Below are 20102 nucleotides of genomic sequence, written 5' to 3' on the forward strand. Positions count from 1 at the left end.
GCACTAAATACTGAGCAATGAAAGATCCACATTACATGGTTTTTAATATGTAAGCCAAACAAAGCACTTCTGTCTTCAAGAATTCAGGTCTTTGTCACTCTTCAGCTTGTGATAGCACTTCAGTATTGTGTTCAGACACAGCTTTGGCTGAGGGAGAAATGCCACAGTAAACAAGGGGTCAGGGGTCAGAGGTCAGCATATCATAGCACACAGCATACCTTCATGGTAACAGCATGTAGGCACTGGATAGAGATGAGCTTCATATATGGGCAGCATGCATTTTATTCTCAATGGGAGAAATATGTTTGACTAGGTAACTATATGCATGACAGGACTGCAGTATGAACTCTGTTCATAAGGTCTGATAAGTAAAAGAATTAAATTGGATTTTGTGTCACATTTTCATACTGCAAGAAAATGTAGGCTAGATTTTTGTCTATTTCCCATACCTGTATTCATTTTATTTGATAAGACCTTACAATTGTGAAGAATGTTAGCTGTATGTCCACAATCATCAAACTGTGTATATCACAGGATGTTTAAAATCAAAGTTAAATCTAAAAAATTCTATTTAGCTCACTTTCTCACAAAGCATTCATCTAACCTTCTCTAATGTTTTATGATTAAGGCCTAATGTCCCAACTTGGAAAATGTACTGTGACAGAATTCATTCACAAGCTTCAAGGCAAGAATAGTTCTTGATCATAAAGAGTAAACACAGTGGGATAAGCAGAGAGGAAATCGGGAAACAAAACAACAAAGGCAACTCCTAAAGAATGGTTTGTTGAGCTTCTGTAGAGTGCCTTAATGCATTCAAGTTTGAAGGTAAATAGTGCCCCTAACTTGTATCCAGATAGATTTGATTAAATAGGCCTGTCAGTGGTTTATGTAGGCACACAAATAGACCAATGAAAGCTTTAACCAAGATTTAATTCAAATCCTCAAATTTGTCCTTGACACATGTATCAATATATCTTTGAATATTTGTGGCTTGTTTTCATTTCTGAATCCATGAACCCCAAAAACGTGCTATCCTTCCATTATTCTTGTGATTGCCTGATATCTACACTCATAGAAGGGCAAACACAGAAAAGAGGAAAGCTGGCAAGGATTAGAGATAGACTGTGATGCTATGCAGCAGAGGAAAGACCAATGTGCAGACACGCAGACACACATACACCTGAAGATGACTTTCTTAGCAGCAAACACACTCATAGCAAAAACTAAAGGATTAAGCCACGTTCAATTTAGTGATCACTAAGCCCCCCCAAAGGTACACCCCTAAGACAACCCTAGGGACATCACTTGGAGGAGTCACAGTGATTGTGTAAATGAGTGAGTGGCAGGAGGCAATGATAGTTTAATCAGGCAGCTGGCATTAGTGGTTTGAGTCAATCTCATCCCATTTCAAAGCCTAGTCAAAATTTTCAATAGATGTATGCCTGTGTTCTTTAATGACTGAAAATTATGACTGTTAATAATCTTTGCCTGTGTGGATTTGAATTCCTCTCTCTTGCTCTCTTTCTTTCTCTCTCTCTCTCTCTAGCTTCAAGCTTTTAAATTGAATTACACTAACAATGCCTGCATGGGAGGGGTCAGTCCCATTCGCAGTGCACAGCTGGTGGAGTAATTACCATTTTGGAATGCAGCTGTGATATCTGTTTCTCAGTCTAGGTGTGGAAGCGAGGGGGTGCCACTCTTTGTTAATTAGACACAATGCAAAAAGGAAACATTCCCTGTCTCTTTCATTCACTTGTTCTTCTTTTTTCCCCCCAGTGTTGGCACCATAACAAAACCAATTTGCACACAATTCACACTGCCTGGTTAACTTGAAAGTAATGATAGGATGCCATTTGCTTTGCTTACAGTCCTTTTGTCTAAATTAGCCTTTTAAAATCACAATTTTGCAATGAGCATGGCAGTGGTGAGGTGCAAAGCGTTAGCACAAAGATGTTAGAACAATTAGCCAAGCTCCAAGCACATTAGCTGCATAACATAAGCAGTTAGTCCTTACTTTGTTTACACTTATTAGACAAACGTGTAGTGAAATCCATTGCTCAGAGGTGGGTGGGGTGCCATAGCAACAGGAGAAGTGGGGGTGGTGGGATCATACACCTGCCGTGATGCTGAGAGGGGTGGGGGGGGGGGGCACACAGGAACACAGTGCCATTAGTTGGGGTAGGGGTAGGGAGGAGACATACAGCTACAAGAGGGCAGTAAACCTGCAAATTGGCTTGTGTCCCACCTCTGCAGAATGTACCTTCTGGCCTACCAGCATACTGCCCACTGACAGACATAATGACAACGCGTACTTCATACATATGCTGGTTGGCTGTGGCCTGATCAACTGCTGTTTCTCCACTTTATTTATTTGCAGAGAGTTGGCTTCCACTCTCACATGCACCCATGAATTTAATACATGAACCAGTCAGGCTTTCTTGATCGTTTGTTTCATGTAAATGTTTGGCTTTTTTTTTTCTTTTTGAAGCAGAAATACATTATTATTATTACTACGACTGCTGATGCTGTTGAATTGGAGTCAGTCACATCACAATGATTTGAATATAAATGGGTGTGACAGAAACTGTAGAAGCAGCTGTTCTCTGCAACTCCTCTGTCTGGATGCAGGAGGAGCAAGCCTTGCTCTCTCTTTGCATGGGAAAGATGAAAAGTACTCTGGTTGTCTTTCATGCCCAGTTCAGAAACCTGTTCAAAGAGCAGTTACAGGATGTCAGAGCTGGCCAGAGCAGATTTTAACAGGCCAATGATCACTCCTGAAAACGACCTCATCAAGATATTCCTCCCAGTCCAAGTTTTGACACAGCTTGCAATTAGGGTTGCCTTTACACACAAGATCCCCACTAATAAGGAATAATGTGGAGTTATTAAGGGATGGGGATCCTGGTAACTTCTTGGCACATTTTGCTTCTAAATCCAGAGCTCATCAAAGGGAGCTGCTTTCCCTTTATCATGTCTGCAGCTAACTTAGAGCTGTCAGCCCGACGCCAGAGAATTGAATGATATTGTCAGACACACCTTTTTAAATGAGTAATTTCAGAGGGTTTTCTTGTTTTAGCTATGCTCTCTGATAGCCTGCATGGAATGGAGCTATCAGTAACTATTGATGTGAACAAAGGAAGAGAAATTAGCATTTACCTATGAACAGAGATGGCTGACAGGACATCTTTCCAGGTGTATTACTTCTCTGTGGACAATCCTGACAAAGTGTGGTAAAGTGAAGCAGGAGCAGCCACAATACAGTGGACAGGTGAGGGACTATTATTTTACCTGCCACCTCCCTGCTCCTCTGCGAGGCCTCCGAAGCCAGAGCCTGGGACATGGTGATGATCCGCTCCTGCTCCTGCAGGGCTGAGTCCAGGTCTGAGAAATCTGGTGTATCCAGGGCAATGGGTGGCTGCATGTTCTGAACACTGAGATGCACACACACACACACACACAAACGCGTACACACACACACACGTACACACACATGCACACACACACACACACATACACACATACACACACAAACGCGTACACACACATGCACACGCGCACACACAGAAACACACATGCACACACGCACACACACACACACACACACACACACGCACACATACACACACACACACATGCACACGCACACACACAGAAACACGCACACACACAGAAACACACATGCACACACGCACACACAAACACAAATGCGTACACACACACATGCACACGCACACACACAGAAACACACAGGCACACACACACACACACACACACACACACACACACACACACACACACACACACACACACACACGCACACACAAATGCACACACAAAGGTCAGTCTCTGGAGTCCCCAGTGCTGAGGAAAATATCACTGGGATTTTTCTCAGATTTATTGCCAGTAAAGCTCTACCTGTATATAGCTAAACAGAGGACAGTAGACCCAGCTTGCCGCTTTAGTTCAAAATTAGGTCTTTCTCCAGCTGCCTCTGTGACTTTGAACTCTTCAGAGGAAACTTAGTACCTGTTTCATACATAATATTTGTATAATCTCAGTTTGTAAGACAGAGTGTGTAAAACCAACCAATTTATTACTTGGCTTTGGACCATAGTCTGTATAGAATGTCTCTATCTCATGGCACTGTCAGTGGACCAGGGCAGTACCTGGACCGAGCCAGCACGCTCTTTATTTGCTCTGCTTTCCTCTGCCGTGCCTCTCTCTCCTCCTGGCTGAGTGGCTCCTCTGGCTCTATGTCCACGTAGCGCTCTGGGATGGACACCTTCTCAGGTGGGGAGAGCTGTGAGGACACAGCCAAGAACATACAAATCAGCTCCAAGCACTCTGGAAACTGTGCAGCATGCCACTTATTCTGTTTTTGAGTGCACTTTTCTCATACATTTAAAAATGCCTCTGCTGACTCAAGTCTGACAAAGCGAACAGGTAAACTGGCCCAAAGTAAAAGGAACATAAGAGAAAGGACTCATTTCTTTCTCAGTCTACCACATTGGAGGGCTTTTCAAGAAGAGACTTGACGTTATAAAATGCTGAGTTCACCTCGCGGCTGAGATCTAGGTCATAGTCCAGGGGCTCCAGTTCTGGCTCCTGCACAGGCGTGGCCTGAGCGGTCAGCCACTCATCAGACCAGGGCCGTGGGGTCTCCACATACTGGACGGGCCGCTCCTCTCCGGGCACCGCTTGCTCCAGCAGCTGCAAATCAAAGGCCTGCTCTCGCCTCCACTGGCAGGGGGGCACAGAAACACAGCAGGGTCACTCCACCTCCACACTTAGCCTGCTCAGACACAATGTTGCTGCAACATTCTGAGAATGTCTTGTGGTGAAGGAAGCTGCAATTTGTGCTCTCTATGTAATTGGTCAGATCCTAAAAGCTGGATTCCAGCAGCATACAGATAAGGGTCCTAATCTGGCCTGTCCTCTAGGTATGAGTTACGTGGGAATGCCTGAGAAGCCACTGGCTTGGCTTCTGTCCCTTTCTAAGCAGGATATGAGAGCACCCTTCTAGACCTGTCAATCAGGTTTCCCAGCTCTGTTCAAAATCACTACCGCTCTCAGAACTGCAGAAAACGCTGCAGTTCAGCCAATATAGTGCTAGGTTAAATCATGCAGTGCAGTGACAGGCTGGAACAAAACACTCCTGACATTGAGGCCTTCTGTGCTTCTATGTCCAGTCTGGTCACTCTTCTCTCCAGGGTTAGTATTATGGTCAATAGGAGCCGGGCAACACTGTGGCCTGCAGTGTCACATACAGTCCACTTGAAGGCAACCCAGAGTCATGTCACCACCACTAACATTCATTCTTACAAGGCTAGTGAGATCCAACAAAAAGGCTGCTCTATGATTTTTTTTATATGTAAAGCTGATGTAAAATACAGAGATGAACCGAAGAGCAAAGTCACTAAGCAATGTAGTGCCCTCACAATCACAGCTGCTGAAAGGCACAGCACCCAAGTGCCAACCCTGAAGATGTGTGTGTGTGTGTGTGCTTGTGTGTGTGTCTCAGATCCTAGGCACAGACAGTTAAGATTACTACTGTGTGTTCTATTTAATTAGAAAACTACAACTTTTAATTAAAACAATACTTTCTCAGGAAGAACTTGCCCTGTGCAAGCTACAGTATAAAATATTCATCTCAGACACAACATTCCCATATGACATGAGAGGCAGGTGTAAATCACATGAACGTATGCATGAGCTGGTATAAATATACAGTCCTCGGTATATTTAAAGCAACTGAGATCCATGGACTAGAACACATAAGCACTGAATATCTGGGGTAGCCTGTCTTAGCACAGAGAGTCTGCAGAACCCCCAGATATGCATTGCCTGTACATGTGTTTATCCTCAGATGCCATTTCCAGAGTCAAGAATATATAGCATTTGTATATTAAATTACAAATGTGGCACATGTTAGCTCAACCATCCATAACAAAGCACATCAATGCACATGCAGACAGACACAGACCACAAACACATGTGACACACACACAAGAACACACACATACACATACACAGACACACGCACACTCACATACACGCAAATGCAGCAATCACGTCTTCCCCATTTTATGGCAAACCAGGCACAGTGATTGGAGTGTGAACTGTGGAGTCTCCCAAATGTGAGCATGCATTACTCCAACAGGCAGGGTCAAACTAAGGTGAGTGAAAACACGATCCATATCCAAATGATCCCAGGCATCATTGTGCTTACACAACAAAACGACTACACACTACAAGGGGGCACCATGTATACATATTCATAAAACACCAACAATGAAGAAGGCGGCCAGCATTTCTTTATTAGCAAATTGTTTTATTTATTTCTTAAGTGCAAACCTCTACATTAAAAAAACTGAAGTTTTGAGTTGTCCAGTTGATATTCAATTTGCAGAGTAATGGAAAATTAGTTGTCTTTTCAAACTGTTAATCACCGTATGCAGTCAGGATCATTAGTAGCAAGTTCCAGGAAGTGAAACACTACAGACTCTGCTGACGCTACAGGCAGTTCACAAATAATTCATTCCTCTGTATAGCACTGTATACAAAGCCATTCCCCCCTCTGCTCCGGTAACTTTCCTGTGACCATCGCCAAATAGATGAAACAGGGTAACGTGCTCATATATAACCTCCATTATGGCAAATGCTAAGCAGAAAAAAAGAGTTTCTCAATGGAAAACACAGTACGAACTCATGTAGCAAATTGTATGAAAGAGCTTGATTAAAAAACAAAGATACAGTTGTGTGCGTTTTTTAACAGTGTGACACTAAGTGTGTGAAAAGGGATTGTGCATTATGAACAGACACATATCATTTATTCCGGGCAATCGGTGTGCTTTTCTCCAGCTACAAGAAGAAGCCAGCAAAGGGAGTACACTGTGTTCTCCTGTATTGGTATCTTTAAGAATACACACATAAAAAAGTCAAACTGAAGGCACTGCAGTCACAGAACTACATCTGAGCAACACAATGAGGCCTGGTGAGAGTGGGATCTGGTTAGAGGTTACCACTGCTTGCTCTGATTACTACAGGCAGAGGGTTAGAGTGGCTGGGAATGGTGACTATGTGGGATGAACAACTGGGAAAGTGGAGACCCTGCACCGTGGTTTAGGGTGAGGGGGGATGAGGGCTCTGCGTGAGGAGGCCCACAGCAGCAGGGAGAGGCACAGCTGACGCTCATGTGGTGCTGTCAGGAGGCCTCAGAGTGTTAAGGACATGTTGCGATAATGTTTCCTCTGAGCTGGGGAAAAAAAGGAGAGGGATGGGTATGAGGAGAAGGGCCAGGGTGGAGTGGAGCACCTGAGGTGCACAAATCACCCTCCAGGTCACTGGCACTGCCAGCCCACAGCAGCCAGGATGACTTACAGACACAGTGGGGGCATGTTATATTCAGAATAACAAGCATGTCACACATCCATCACCCAGCCAAGCCCATCTGAGATGGACCGGTATGGCAGGCTTTGCTCCTGTTACACCAGTATCCAAGTGCTAATACAGAGCACTGATTTACTGGCTAAAATGTGTTTCAGCACAGGAAGTTAGGAAGCAGCAATAGCAGTGGTGTCATCTGGATCACATGGATGGGGCTATCCTGTACTCCATTCATGACAACTCATAACATGACAACTATATCATGACTGTTACATTTTCTGGTGAGGGCATCATACAAAAATGTGTCAACGTACAAATGATCTTTGTTGTTTCTGAACCTTCCCATACTGTCGACCTGCTCAATTTGGGTTGTTAGAGTGAGGTAAATCACACAATTCAAATTATACTTCCCACTATATATCAAATTTATATAAAATATAGCTCTACAAACGCAGTTTGAAAATAGCATTCAGTGATTTTATAAATAGCAATGTACATTGTTTTGTTTCTTTTTCCTTGTGATGAAAAGAAAAGCAAGGTTGAACAAGGCTGAAAGCCCCTTCCTCTTCTATTTGCAATACATTCAAGAGTCTTTCAAAGACATGAGATAACATACAGTTTGCCCTGCATTTACACAGTACCCAACTCCACTCACGCTACAGCTAACACACTTCACGAGCCCACTTACCTGCAGCACCAGCTAGCTAAGTTCTACCCATAACGTGTTAAAAACCATTGTGCTGTTGTAACCAATTACACCGGACGCATTAACTCAATTAATATGTTACGTCATTTAAACTCGGGAAGGTGCTCTGGTCTTCTGGTCTATGTCTAGAAGAAGGTGTTAGTTTTTTTTTTTGGCAGTTCTAACGTACTGAGCCCAGGTCTGCTGAGAGGGGCCGGGAGGTGGAGGAGGAGGCACGGGAAGAGGTGGAGTGGCGCTCGCCCTGACTCAGGGTTCTCTTGCGCTCTCGCACCAGCGCCTTCTGGTGCCTCTTCATGCGCTCCAGCTGCTCCTCAGCACTCATTCGGCCTCTCTGTGGCTGTGGCTCCCCAGAGTACAGCCGCTCCAAGGCACTCTTTGGTCTTTCCTGAGAGGACCGGGGGCGGCACCACGGGGACGAAAGGAGGGAGAAGAAAAGGAGGTGCAGAAAGGGTGAGAGAGGAGAATGAGAGAACAGAGGAGAGAAAGGAATGGGAAAGTGGGACAGAAGAAGGAAAAAAGAGAAAGAAAAAAGAACAGCCATAGTAAGAAGAAGCAAGAGAGGAGAGAGGGATGGTTTAAAACCGTCCCTCTGGTTAATTCATGTGTTTCTCATTTGAAGACAGCGTAAAAGGCAAAAGATCCACTGGGTGTGTTCTAAACCCCCATGGTAACATTAAAGCAGTAATCCATTAACATGCCAAATTCTCACACACTCAGAAGTGCTGAGGAGCTGGTTTTTGGGCTCAGCGTTTTGTCCTGAGCGCTGCATAATATTAGTTTCTGTTAGCTCTTCACATGACCAAAGGTTTGGAGTGAGTTTCAGACAGGCCACACCATGAGCATGTGCTGCTGCCTTTGTTCTGCATCTGCAACAGACTTCAAGCACTCCTTTTGGTTGCTCTGGATTTGTTCACAGCAATACCTTCAGGCCAGAAGCAGTGACTCCTCTTCTGAGAGTAACATATGACGAAATGTTTGAGGACTGGTTCAGTCCAGAAGTTGAGCCAGCCAGTCCTGAGTTAAAGTCAGAAAATGAAAGTCATTTGCCCCAACTTTGCACCAAGCTGCAATGAACTGCAGATACAGTGTGTACAGAGTGAATTTGCATACTGAAATTTGTCTACATTCTTACTTTTTGTCTTTTTTTACATTTGTTTATCACACAGTCTTTTTTATCCATAGTGACTCATATATATATAGCTTATAATTTTTACATATCCATTTATGCTGCTGCATATTTGCAGAGGGAATTCAAGTTCAGTACATTTCCCAAGGTTACAACAGCAGTGCCATCCCTGGGAATTGAACTAGCAACCTTTGGCCCATGAGCTGTGCTCCTTACCACTGTGTCAGGCTGCCATCTCTTCACAGCATGCAATATTTAGCTTACCCAGTGGAGTAAAATGACACAAAGAAGAAGCAGTGTTGATGCTGGGGGTGTGGTCCCTTACCTCTGCTTGGTAAGGTCTGGTAGCTGCTGTCGGGCCCCATGGCCCCCACATACAGCTGACCAGGCCGGTTCCCCAGACCCAACAACTCAGGCTCGCTCAGGCACGACCGCAGCTCCATCTGGGACAGAGGAACAGAGGCTCGGTCAGCGCACTGCTGAACAGAGCTGTCATAATCTGGCTCCGATTGCCTTAGCCCAGCACACTGCACAGACCCTGTAGTCGCCGTTGATGCTGTGGCCGATTTCCCTGTCGCGCTTCCTCTCATCTGACTGGCGCTTCAGGCCCCGCACAGATGTGTGTCGGATGACTGACGCCTCCTTGGGCAGGGGGGGCACAGCAGGGGGTTGCTCTTCAGGACTGTAGAGCTGGGGGAGGGGCGGTCTGGGAGGGGCATCATCCTCTTCCTGCAGCCAGTACACAAATAGCCACAACGCGCTAATCCAATACAACTATGGAAGCTCATTTCTGCTCAGAAGACCAGGGAACAGCTTTTCTCAATGAATTGATTTGTTTCCCACTGCAGTTGGGGTATTCTTACACTGACAATTTTACTAGAGATTTTATCCCCACTCACCCACTTTGGCACAGACTTCTGGTGTGTGGGTACTTGGAGGGCCTGGGCTGGCTGCTGTAGGGGCTGCTGGGAAGGCCGGCTGTCTGGGGCTGGCTGTCTGGGGCTGAGGTGCGGGCTGCGCTGGGCAGGCCTCGTCTCTGCAACAGACGTACTCGCCAACAGAGAAGGCACCACGGACAAGGACACTGAAGGCACGAGTTTCCTCTCTAGACATACACATGCCCATACACACACACACACACACACACACACACGTGAATACTATATACTATATACACTATACAATGTATACACTGTAATATACTACTATAGTGCAACATCCCTGTGTCTAAAGAAAGAGGACATGTGCTGCTATGCGTGCCTACACTCCTAACATCCTGTGCAGGTACAGGTAAAGCCCCTTCTCACCTGGGTTCTTCACAGAGTCTATGGTGATTTCATAGTTGGCTTTGCTGGAGCTGAGTCCTGCCATCACATCCTCAATTCTCCACAGCTCTCTCCTGGTCAGAGCTTTGTCCTGCTGGAGGGACAACAGAGGCAGTAGATAAGCCTCAGTACATCACAATGTCCAGGTTGCTTACAGGTGATCTGAGAATTTAGGCTTTCAGATGTGAGTGAGGTCTGTTCTTACCTGAGAGAGGATGCTTCTGGTCATCTGTTCCTGCAAGGCGTCTCTCAGCTGGACCAAATCCATCTCCAGTCGGCCATACTCATCCCAGGCCTTCTCCATCTCCTGCAGGACACAATGCAACACAACACATCTCTTCAGTCACACTGTAAAAGCTATGCATAGCCAACTGAGAGCTGCACCTCAAACCTACACACAACACTAACACAATCCTGTCTGGATTACAGTATTATATAAAGTTGGTCATTCACTGTAACGAGTCATCAGATGTTTTAGTACAGTGAATATTCCTGTTGTCAGGAAGTGGCATGTAAAAAGGGAATACACTACTTGGGTTATTTACTTAATGAAGCACTAATCATCAAATCAGGGCTGGACATCACATCTGAGTACAGTCTGTGTTAGGTGGTGATTTTAGTATGAAATAACCAGCTAATGTTTGACACAAAGGAAACAGGTACAAGTATAGCCTGTACATGTACTGTCACAGTAGAAACACTGCTTTCATGCAGCCCCTAAGAACCAGATGCCCCAATTATCAGCCTATCAATCGATCAAGGGTTGAGAGGTAGCTGTGGTCTTTCCTTGAATGTAAAACATATACATTCATTTCAGTTTTACCAAACTGTATACAGTCTGTTGCACCATAAGACCTACTGTAACCCACTATAAGACATATTGGCAAATTTAAAATTACATAATAATAATATTAATAACAACAACAATAATAATAGAAGAAGAAGAGTAATAAGAAATGCAAAATATCACTGAAACACTGCATGACAAGTGTTAAATTCTGGCATGGTGACCCATCTGGAGCAGGGTTAGGTAGGGCTCACCGTGGAGACCCGGGAGAGCTCGGCCCGGATGTGCACCACATCCTCCTGCAGCAGCCTCTGCTGGTAGGCGATCTTTTCAGCATGGGTCGGCTGGTCCCGGTACTGCTCCATCTGCTGGTGGGACACGTCCAGCACCGACTCCAGCTTGTCCTGGACGGGGGTAGGGGAACAGGTCACATGCAGACAAGCACAGCCCATCACAGCACCTCAGCAACCTCAAAACACTCCTCACTCTTAGCATTTAATACATTTACCCCAGATGACTCCCAGAGTCGTCTTAATTTGCAGTCAGCAGACGAGGAGACATCATCAGGATAACCACTGTTATCAGTGTGTATAAGTGTGTGTAAGTGTGTATCAGAGGAATGCACTGTCTGTACCTTGTCCTCCTTCAGTGTGCGCATCCTTGTCTCTAGCTCTTGAAGAATCTTGTCTTGTTCACACAACCTGCTCAGCTTTACCTGTTACAGGACACAAAGCACAAAGCCCAGGCTTGGCCCATTAATATGTTTGTACTTCAGACAACATATTCTGTTGTAAATAATTCATAAGGTAACTGTTTTCCCTTTTGAGTTAAAAGCACCTGTGTATCACGCCCCCTTGTGGTTCATTAGCTGGTAATTATGTAAATATGAAACATCCCACCTTTTCTTCTCCTTGGAAACCCCTCAGCTGTTTTGTAGTAGATAATTAATTACATGCTTTGAAGATCTAATAATGCTAAAGATCTGTGTTTTCAAGTGTGCATTGATGGCCTTCGCTCTCACTGGATGTTACAGAAATGTTTCCTATTTTTCCAAACAAAAAAGGAGTTAAATTTGTTTAAAAACAAAACCCAGATCAAGACAGAAAAAAATGCCTCAGCGCCTCACTGTGTCGCTTACAGACTTTCACACACATCAAGTTTTTTCTTTTTTCTTCTCAGCTCGAGTTATCCTTCTGTTAAATGAATAATTAAGTTGTTTTTATTTTGCTGCAGTAATATTGTTGTTTTAATGACATCAAATATTCATCATCCAGACAAATAAACCAGCAATCTTATAAATTGTTAAACTGGAACAATGTTAATGATGAAAAGCCAGAGCTCTCAACTTATTTACCTCTGATAACGTGCAAAAAAGGCAAAGTTTTTCAAAATCAAACTGAAAAATTTAAGATCTCAAAATATAAAATCCCATTGCATGTATTTTTCTCTTTAAATTGAAAGCTGGCAAGAAAAGCCCTCGTCAACTGTCTCTCAATCGCTCAATCCTCTGTTCAATGTCTGATGCTCTCTGTCCCTAAAGTATCTCTGTTTATGCTTGTTTGGTTTTTGGCTGATGTTTACAACTGTAACCATAGATAAAACCTGAATCCTCGCTTTTGGCAAAGCCCTTTGTGAAAAGAAAAAAACAAATGATATTTATCTCCAAGAGTGTATCTATTGGGTGTGAGCGTATCTATTGGGTAAGCACGGTAAGCAAGAATTTCATACTTACATCCACGTCACTTTCGGCAATTCTGAGCGGTTTTGCTGATCTGTCTTTTAAAGTTTCCCGTCCTGTTACCTAAAAAGTGCCGACATATAAAAATGCACAAGTGTTTCTTTCTGTATTTGGCTAAATAAATGACCAAGCACACAGTATAATCATAATATACAGCAAATATATAGTCTCACATCCCTTTTGAAATCAGCTACATCTGATCATGTATAAAAATCAATCTTCCTGACAATCTTCACATGGTGAAAACAAAAAAAAAACTTAGAATACTAAGAAAATAATACTGAGAAAACTATTCACAACATACAAAAAAATATTTTAAGAAGCTGCATGAATTTTTAATATGCGAACATCTTTCAGTTTTGGGAAAGCATGAAAGACTCATAACAACATAGCAGCTATTTTCCTAGAAAGGCCTCAACACTTTTGATGACTGCTTTAAAATGAACCCTGCAAGAAGAACACAACAAAATACAGCAATGGCCTCTCCTTAAAATACTCCCAGTTACAGCTGTTACTCTGAGAACACCAAGGGAAATTTCACAGGAGTCAGGGAGCATGGCAGGCCAATTAGTAATGTGGTGCCCAGACAGACAAGCCATTTCCACTGGGATATATCAAGGAGGCCTACCCAATGGTGTTTATGGTTCGCATTACACCATCAAACATTTACCAGCAAAACAAAAAAGGTTCACAATTTATGTCAAAGCCTTGCACATGCACTGGAGCATACTCTAAGAATGATAGCCAGAGCAAACTGCCACTCGACCACACGTTGGAACAGTACAATGTTATGCACAGAGAGCGGGCCCAGTGCCCACACAAAGCTCTGTCGCTGTTCTGAAACGGGCACACCTCACACGGTTATGGGGCTGGAGGGCAACGCATCACGTTTTCTCAAGAAAGCAATGGAATGGTCACACGTCGTATGCACAATCCTTACGTTAAGACTGGACCGAAAACCTTGAGTGGTCGTTTGTAACACATTGTGAACCAAGAGGATCAATGGTTCAATACTTTTGATCTGTTTCAGATGGAAATAGAAAAGGTCTAGTTACAGACTGTATGTAAACTGTTTGTAACCCCACAACAAACAGAATGCTCCTTAAAGTATGAGGTGTTTTCCTTTCACATTACTTACTGTTCAAATGCTTTATGCTCTTCACATACATTGTAATAGAAGCATACTACTGCAGTACTAAGCAGCATTATTTCTGAAATGAACAGCTCTGCAAACCTAAAGGAGAAGCTGGCATTTTCTGTAGGCTTTTGCAGCAGTTCTATGTGGAAAGAACCACCAGACAGCTCTCCTAGCAGTTCTTCCCTGATGGGTCATAGGAGCATGTACCATGCTCTACAACTTGTAGCTCTGAACTTCAACTCCCATCACCACCATTGCTTACTAAACCCGCCCATTGGTATTTGCACAGTGATCAAAACTATTGTGCTTTGATCTGCAACATTGCCACTGGCCACAAAATTAAGCCATGCAGTCTGTGCTGAGGTAAATCTAGTTCACCAGCGAACACTGTACACCCAAAGTGCTACAGTTTGAGAGTTGATCCTGAAAACTTTGACTTTGTCAAATCACTTTGTAACATCATAACATGCTTTCGCTATGCTTACATCCCATCTAAGATCAACTTAATACATAAACTAAAAAATTTAACAGGCAAGGTGGTTTCAAATACATCATAGTACCTAAAACATGTTAATACACAGCAATTCCACTTGTTTAGCAATATTAATGAATAACATTCAATCCTGTGGGATTATCAGTGAGCTAAAGCAGATCTTAGTGCAAAGAGGAGGAGAAAAGGCAGACAAAGTAGACCGAAAGGAGTAGACAAAAAAGGAGGAGGAGAGGAAGAGGAGGAGGATTGAAGTTCAGGTTTGCCAGGTCCCACCTTCAAGTCTAGATACTCCAGGTCCTTCTTCAGTTGCATGTATGTATCATCGGCCTTCAGGTGGGTTGTAGAGAGACAGATCAGATGAAACCAAGCAGCAAAGAACGCTAGCAGAGTGCTACCTGATGCTCACAGATTATCTGCTATACTACCAGCACTCACACTCTTGAGGAATGATCAAGCATACAAGCTGAGCATGGAATGATTGTGGACTATGTTCATTTTGTTATTTGTTATCATTATGGAATTGTTTTACTGCAATCATACAACTGCCAGGTTAAGGATAAGAAAATACCTGTGAAAAAAATCAAATGAATTGATTTGGTTTACCTGCAAAATCAAACCAATTATAATTGTCAGAAAAGATGAAGACCCAGCATTAGAAATTTATGGAGAAAGAATAACATTTTTTCACTGGAAGTTCGTTTTAGCAGGACAGGTTCCAGGTATATTCCAGGATTAAAATAATTCCACTGAAACTGCAAACACAACACTGTCACATCTTCCCTTTTTCAGTTTCCTGAAGAAGCAATCCATTTTCTGTCCCTTTAACAACGTCATCACTAACGTTACAACAGCTTGAGTCAGTGACTGAATGCGAAGGACACTTCCTAGTGCCACTGTGGCCCACAGGCTTTAGAATACTGTGTTGTTGAGGCATGAGGCTTTTCAAGGGGAGGGACTAGCCTTGGTGTCTGTATAATCAATTTGAATACTTGACATACAACACTTTTGAGACAGGTGTCTTAATTAGTTCAGAGCCTAAACTGAGTACATGCTTGATGCAAGCTGTGGCTGTATTATATACAAAAAAACTATATTTTTTGTATTCAACCATCCCTTGAAACATTTCACTGACTCTTTGACTGACCCAATGACTCTCTCAAAAGTAACAAAAGTACCTCTATCTCACCACTAGGTGGTGAGAAGATACTGAAAAGGGGATTGGCCTATGTAGTCAGAGTCTCTGAACATTGTTTGCTTTGCTCTTGTTTCTGAATCTGCCAACACATGATTCAAACAAAAAAAAAATAATGCAGAATAATGCAGAGAGAGTTTAACTTTTGTCATGGACCAGCCATTTAAGAGATGCTGGCAAAAGTGCAATCCATAAAGGCAGCAGGTTGGGGGTCATAGACTTAAATCAGCAAGTTTGAAGCAAATGATAATGGGCAAAAAAAAAAACAAAAACAAAAAAATCTATTTAACAAAGAGCAAAATGCAAGATGCACAGGACAGTCACAGAGTACACACAGGGTGGCATGTCTAAATCTGCAGTTCAGGCTGGTCTGAAGGTGAAATAAGCTATGGAGGCTAACTGCATATCTCATGCTAGCGCACAGCACCACACCATGACAACTACAAGGGGGCATGACCAACACCAGCACAGTCACAGTCTATATTGATGGTACTGAGCAGGCAGGCCCACGATGCGCTTACAGTGAAAGGGGCGGGGTTATGGGTGGGGACGGGGCCCTGACCTGGAGGCGGGCCCCAGAGGGGCCGTTGTGCTGTTGAAGGTGGGCTAGTGCATCACTGCGCACACTGGCCATCCTGGCCTGGTGTCTCCTGAGCTGAATGAGGAGCAGGGTCAACTCCTCGGGCTGCAGGCCGGAGGGGAGGAGGGGGGCAGAGAGAGGAGTGTTCATTCACTTCCTGCAGCCTCCCACAGGGTTGGAGCCAGAGGGTGGGAGCCCTTTGCACCACCAGGGCAGGCCTGGGACAGTGCAGTCACCTTGGTCTCATTAAAATTCAAGCCTTCTGTCTCATGATGCCACCCCATTCTCCATAAAATGCACCTCAGATTAGAACGGTAGTGATAACCAGAGGGCTCCTTTATTGACACCTCATACAATTCAATCCTGCAGTTTATAGGGCATGCAAAGGCATTTTGCACTGAGCACAAAAATACATACAGTACATCCTGCTTGGACAAATCGTCTTTATCATGTTTTACTGCAGTATTACACTCCACTCTATAACATGTGGGAAAAGGACAAAACTGACAGTTTTCTTACCGTTTTACCATGCAAACTGGGTGCACTGACTGTGTGTGTGATGTAGCCAATGGGTGGCATTGAGCGCCTCTCTATATGAGCGGTCTGTAGAGAAAACACAATGGGATACATCACTCATCTGACAGCTTCATTTACATGTTATTATACTAAGCTATTCCAAATATTAAATTATCAGCATTAAAAGAAATACATAAAAAGTTATTGTGGAGTTATTGCGTTCCTTATGGCATTAACACTTAAACATGCTATTACAGCTTAACACATATCAATTATATCTTAAGTATGGATCAATGAATATCTGATGTTAATCCTAAAGGTAGTGTTTGTTTGAACATACCATTCTATGATATAGAATGACCTACTTATTTAGCCCTTGCACTTGGCATATTGGTACATTCTATGTACATCCAACAAAACACTAAACCTAGGTTTCACCATTTGAAAGAATAATTCTTTGTTTCATGGGGACCACACACTGATATGTCAAAGGACATATCAGTGTGTGGTCCCCATGTTAGGAGACAATGTTTCAAAGTCCAATTTAAACTGTGAATGCAGTATGAATATCAATACATTTATAGCAGAACTCTTAATATTCAAATCAGTAGCAGAGACGTGCAGCTCAAGTTTTAATCGCCACAAGGCTTTGTGTGTAACGGACATTTTTTCTTTACATACAGAATCACTAGAGTAGGGCTATTGACGAGCCTTAAAAGGACGCAAACAACAAGAGATTTAATTAGTTACACATAAATTATACGAAACCGGCTTTCTTAAAATAACATTTGTTTGCTACCAGCGAGAGGAGCACAACAAGCCCTCCCAGTGTTATTCCCACGGCTCCCTTTTTTGCTGTATAATAGGTTTTTTATTTAAATGTGAGATCAGAGGATATGGGCTGTTGCTGATAGTTGCGAAAGACGCTGTTCTTAAGGGTGCTAAGTGGCCCGTGGCGGCTTCAATCAACCCCCCCTGCTACGCTCTTTAATGATATCCCGTGGAGGAGCAGAGGGTACACCATAAAATATACACATGACAAGACAAATCACCACCCTCAAAAGCATCCACATACACCAAAACAAAGTTGCTCTGAAGACTCAAGTAATTGCCATAAACCCCAGCTGTTCAGACTGACTAACAGGCAGTGGGTTCAGTCATGACTGTGCCCTGTATCCTTTACGAGACCCTTCATCATAAATCCGCTTTTGTGAACAACACGCTTCCCTCTGTAAGACGTCTGTGTGCCAGCATGCTGTTTGGCTTCTCTTTGGGGAGCACTGTAATTAGTAGGATTAGTTTGACAGTGACTGTGCTGGACAGATGAGTTATGCAGAGAGGGGATACTGACACTTTGTGTACTTATATGTGGCTACGTAGTTGGCCAAACACTGTGAATGACGAGGGTGGTGCAGAGCTGTAAAACTGGGCCTTTTTCATGTGTTTGTGCGGAGGGGGTTGGCAGGAGAACCAGCCGTCTGTGTGCTCAGCCATGAGGAAAGGCAGGCCAGGATGGGGCAGCAGTGGGGATCTGACACACTGCACCACCTGGTGTGCAGGCACCGGGTGGGGACCGTGTGAATCCCACTCCATCCAAGACACATCTCAAAGGCAGGGACGAGAGAAAGTGCAGCGGGACAGCTTCTCACAAACCACTCTTCCCATGAAGGGCTTTCCCTTCAGCAGGCTCTCCCATGATCCCCCTCCACATCCACATCTGTTGCTAATCCACTTCAGTGGTGACCTTCGACCTGTTCCCTTGCTACACAGTAGACCTGCTTTTCTCATGACTGCATGTCTGTGCTCCTTACCTTGGAGGGCTGGGAGCGTATCCGCCGGGGGGAGGTGGTGGCAGGGACGTCCGCTGCTGGCTTCTCTTCGTGTGGCCGCACAGTCACCCGCTCTGCAGGTGTGTGCGGCCTGCGTGGGGACAGGGTCTTGTGCGGGGGTCCAGGCGGGGGGATGTCAGAAGGTGATGGTGGCACCGAGATCGAGCGGGGCACCTCCAGCGTGACCCTGAAGGAAGGCGAGTCGGCATAGTCTGCAGCTGCAGCAGCGAAGATGGGTGCGGTGGGGCTGCCATGCCGATACTGCTGCCTCTGCTGCCACTCGTACAGCTGCCACACCATGCCCTCCTTGGTGGCCATGCGCTCGCCTGTTGACATGCGGAAGTGGCTGAGTCGATCGTGAGCATACTTGTAGTCGCTGGGCAGGTTTCGGGGAGCTGGCGGGGAGCTTCCGCCGGACGGGTGGCGGGAGGTCTTTGGCAACGACTGGTAGGCCTCTACTGCGCTGAGTTTGGGCTGCAAGGGGGGGGTCCGCCGAGGGAGGGTGTGCTCCGAGGAGGGAAGACTGAAATTACAACAGGGATGATTTTAAATGGACATTAGGCTGTTCAAGTTTTACTGTTTACTGCTAGCCTTGCTGTATCATAAATATCAATCATTCAAACCTCCTGAAAGTTCTAAAAGACTGCATATAGTATGGTAAAGTGTTGGTGAGAGTTCCTCTATATGTGTTGTGCATGTCTTTTTTTGTGTCAGCTGATAAAAAAATTCTGATACACTGTTCGACTGAATTTAAGAGAGACATTGGGAGAATTTTACATTTTCATGCAATTGCCAGTAGAGGGAACTGTTTACAAGTCTTACACACAAAGTATTGTTTGGAAATAGAAACTACAATCTACCTTTTGGCCATGTCTGGGAACAGTTCCAATTCTAAGGTCAAAATTGTGAGACAATCATAAATGCCAAGTTGAATAAATAACTACACGTGCTATATTTGCTGTTATTTGTCAGGAGACGTTCAGATTTTTAATTATTCCTCAAATATCTGCCAGCAATGTTCCATATGGGGTCAGAGTGTAGAATCCTGTGCCATAACCTGTACCCTGCACAGGTGCCTAAGTGAGTGTAATCTATAGTCCTAACAATGAAGATATGGGCTGAGTTATGTGTGTGGGTGTGTGTGGTGGCTGGGATATGATGAAATGTGATGTGTATGTTTGCCTTTGTATATGTGTGCGTTATGCATTAGCTATGGAGAAATGTGTTGAGCATGATGTGTGTGTTAAGTGTGATGTGCACGTGCGTGTGTGTGTGAGAATGTGTGT

General features: G+C 44.1%; 1 protein-coding gene across 1 annotated transcript in view; it reads right to left on the reverse strand.

Annotated features, from left to right (window-relative positions):
* Positions 1–2028: 2028 nt before the first annotated feature.
* The window catches only part of LOC118781655 (pleckstrin homology domain-containing family A member 7-like), a 100634-nt gene continuing 82560 nt past the window's right edge, over positions 2029–20102 (reverse strand). The window contains exons 11-28 of the mRNA XM_036534663.1: positions 18799–19339; positions 16991–17074; positions 16454–16576; positions 14973–15026; positions 13063–13131; positions 11965–12045; positions 11585–11734; positions 10749–10850; positions 10526–10637; positions 10118–10323; positions 9756–9947; positions 9544–9661; positions 9015–9106; positions 8262–8477; positions 4558–4740; positions 4167–4300; positions 3289–3431; positions 2029–2126 (exon numbers count right to left, since the gene is read on the reverse strand). Of these exons, the coding sequence (XP_036390556.1) occupies positions 2029–2126; positions 3289–3431; positions 4167–4300; positions 4558–4740; positions 8262–8477; positions 9015–9106; positions 9544–9661; positions 9756–9947; positions 10118–10323; positions 10526–10637; positions 10749–10850; positions 11585–11734; positions 11965–12045; positions 13063–13131; positions 14973–15026; positions 16454–16576; positions 16991–17074; positions 18799–19339 (2698 nt within the window). The remainder of the gene's footprint in view (positions 2127–3288; positions 3432–4166; positions 4301–4557; positions 4741–8261; positions 8478–9014; positions 9107–9543; positions 9662–9755; positions 9948–10117; positions 10324–10525; positions 10638–10748; positions 10851–11584; positions 11735–11964; positions 12046–13062; positions 13132–14972; positions 15027–16453; positions 16577–16990; positions 17075–18798; positions 19340–20102) is intronic.

This window comes from Megalops cyprinoides, chromosome 8 (assembly GCF_013368585.1).
Source record: "Megalops cyprinoides isolate fMegCyp1 chromosome 8, fMegCyp1.pri, whole genome shotgun sequence".
Lineage (NCBI taxonomy): Eukaryota > Metazoa > Chordata > Actinopteri > Elopiformes > Megalopidae > Megalops > Megalops cyprinoides.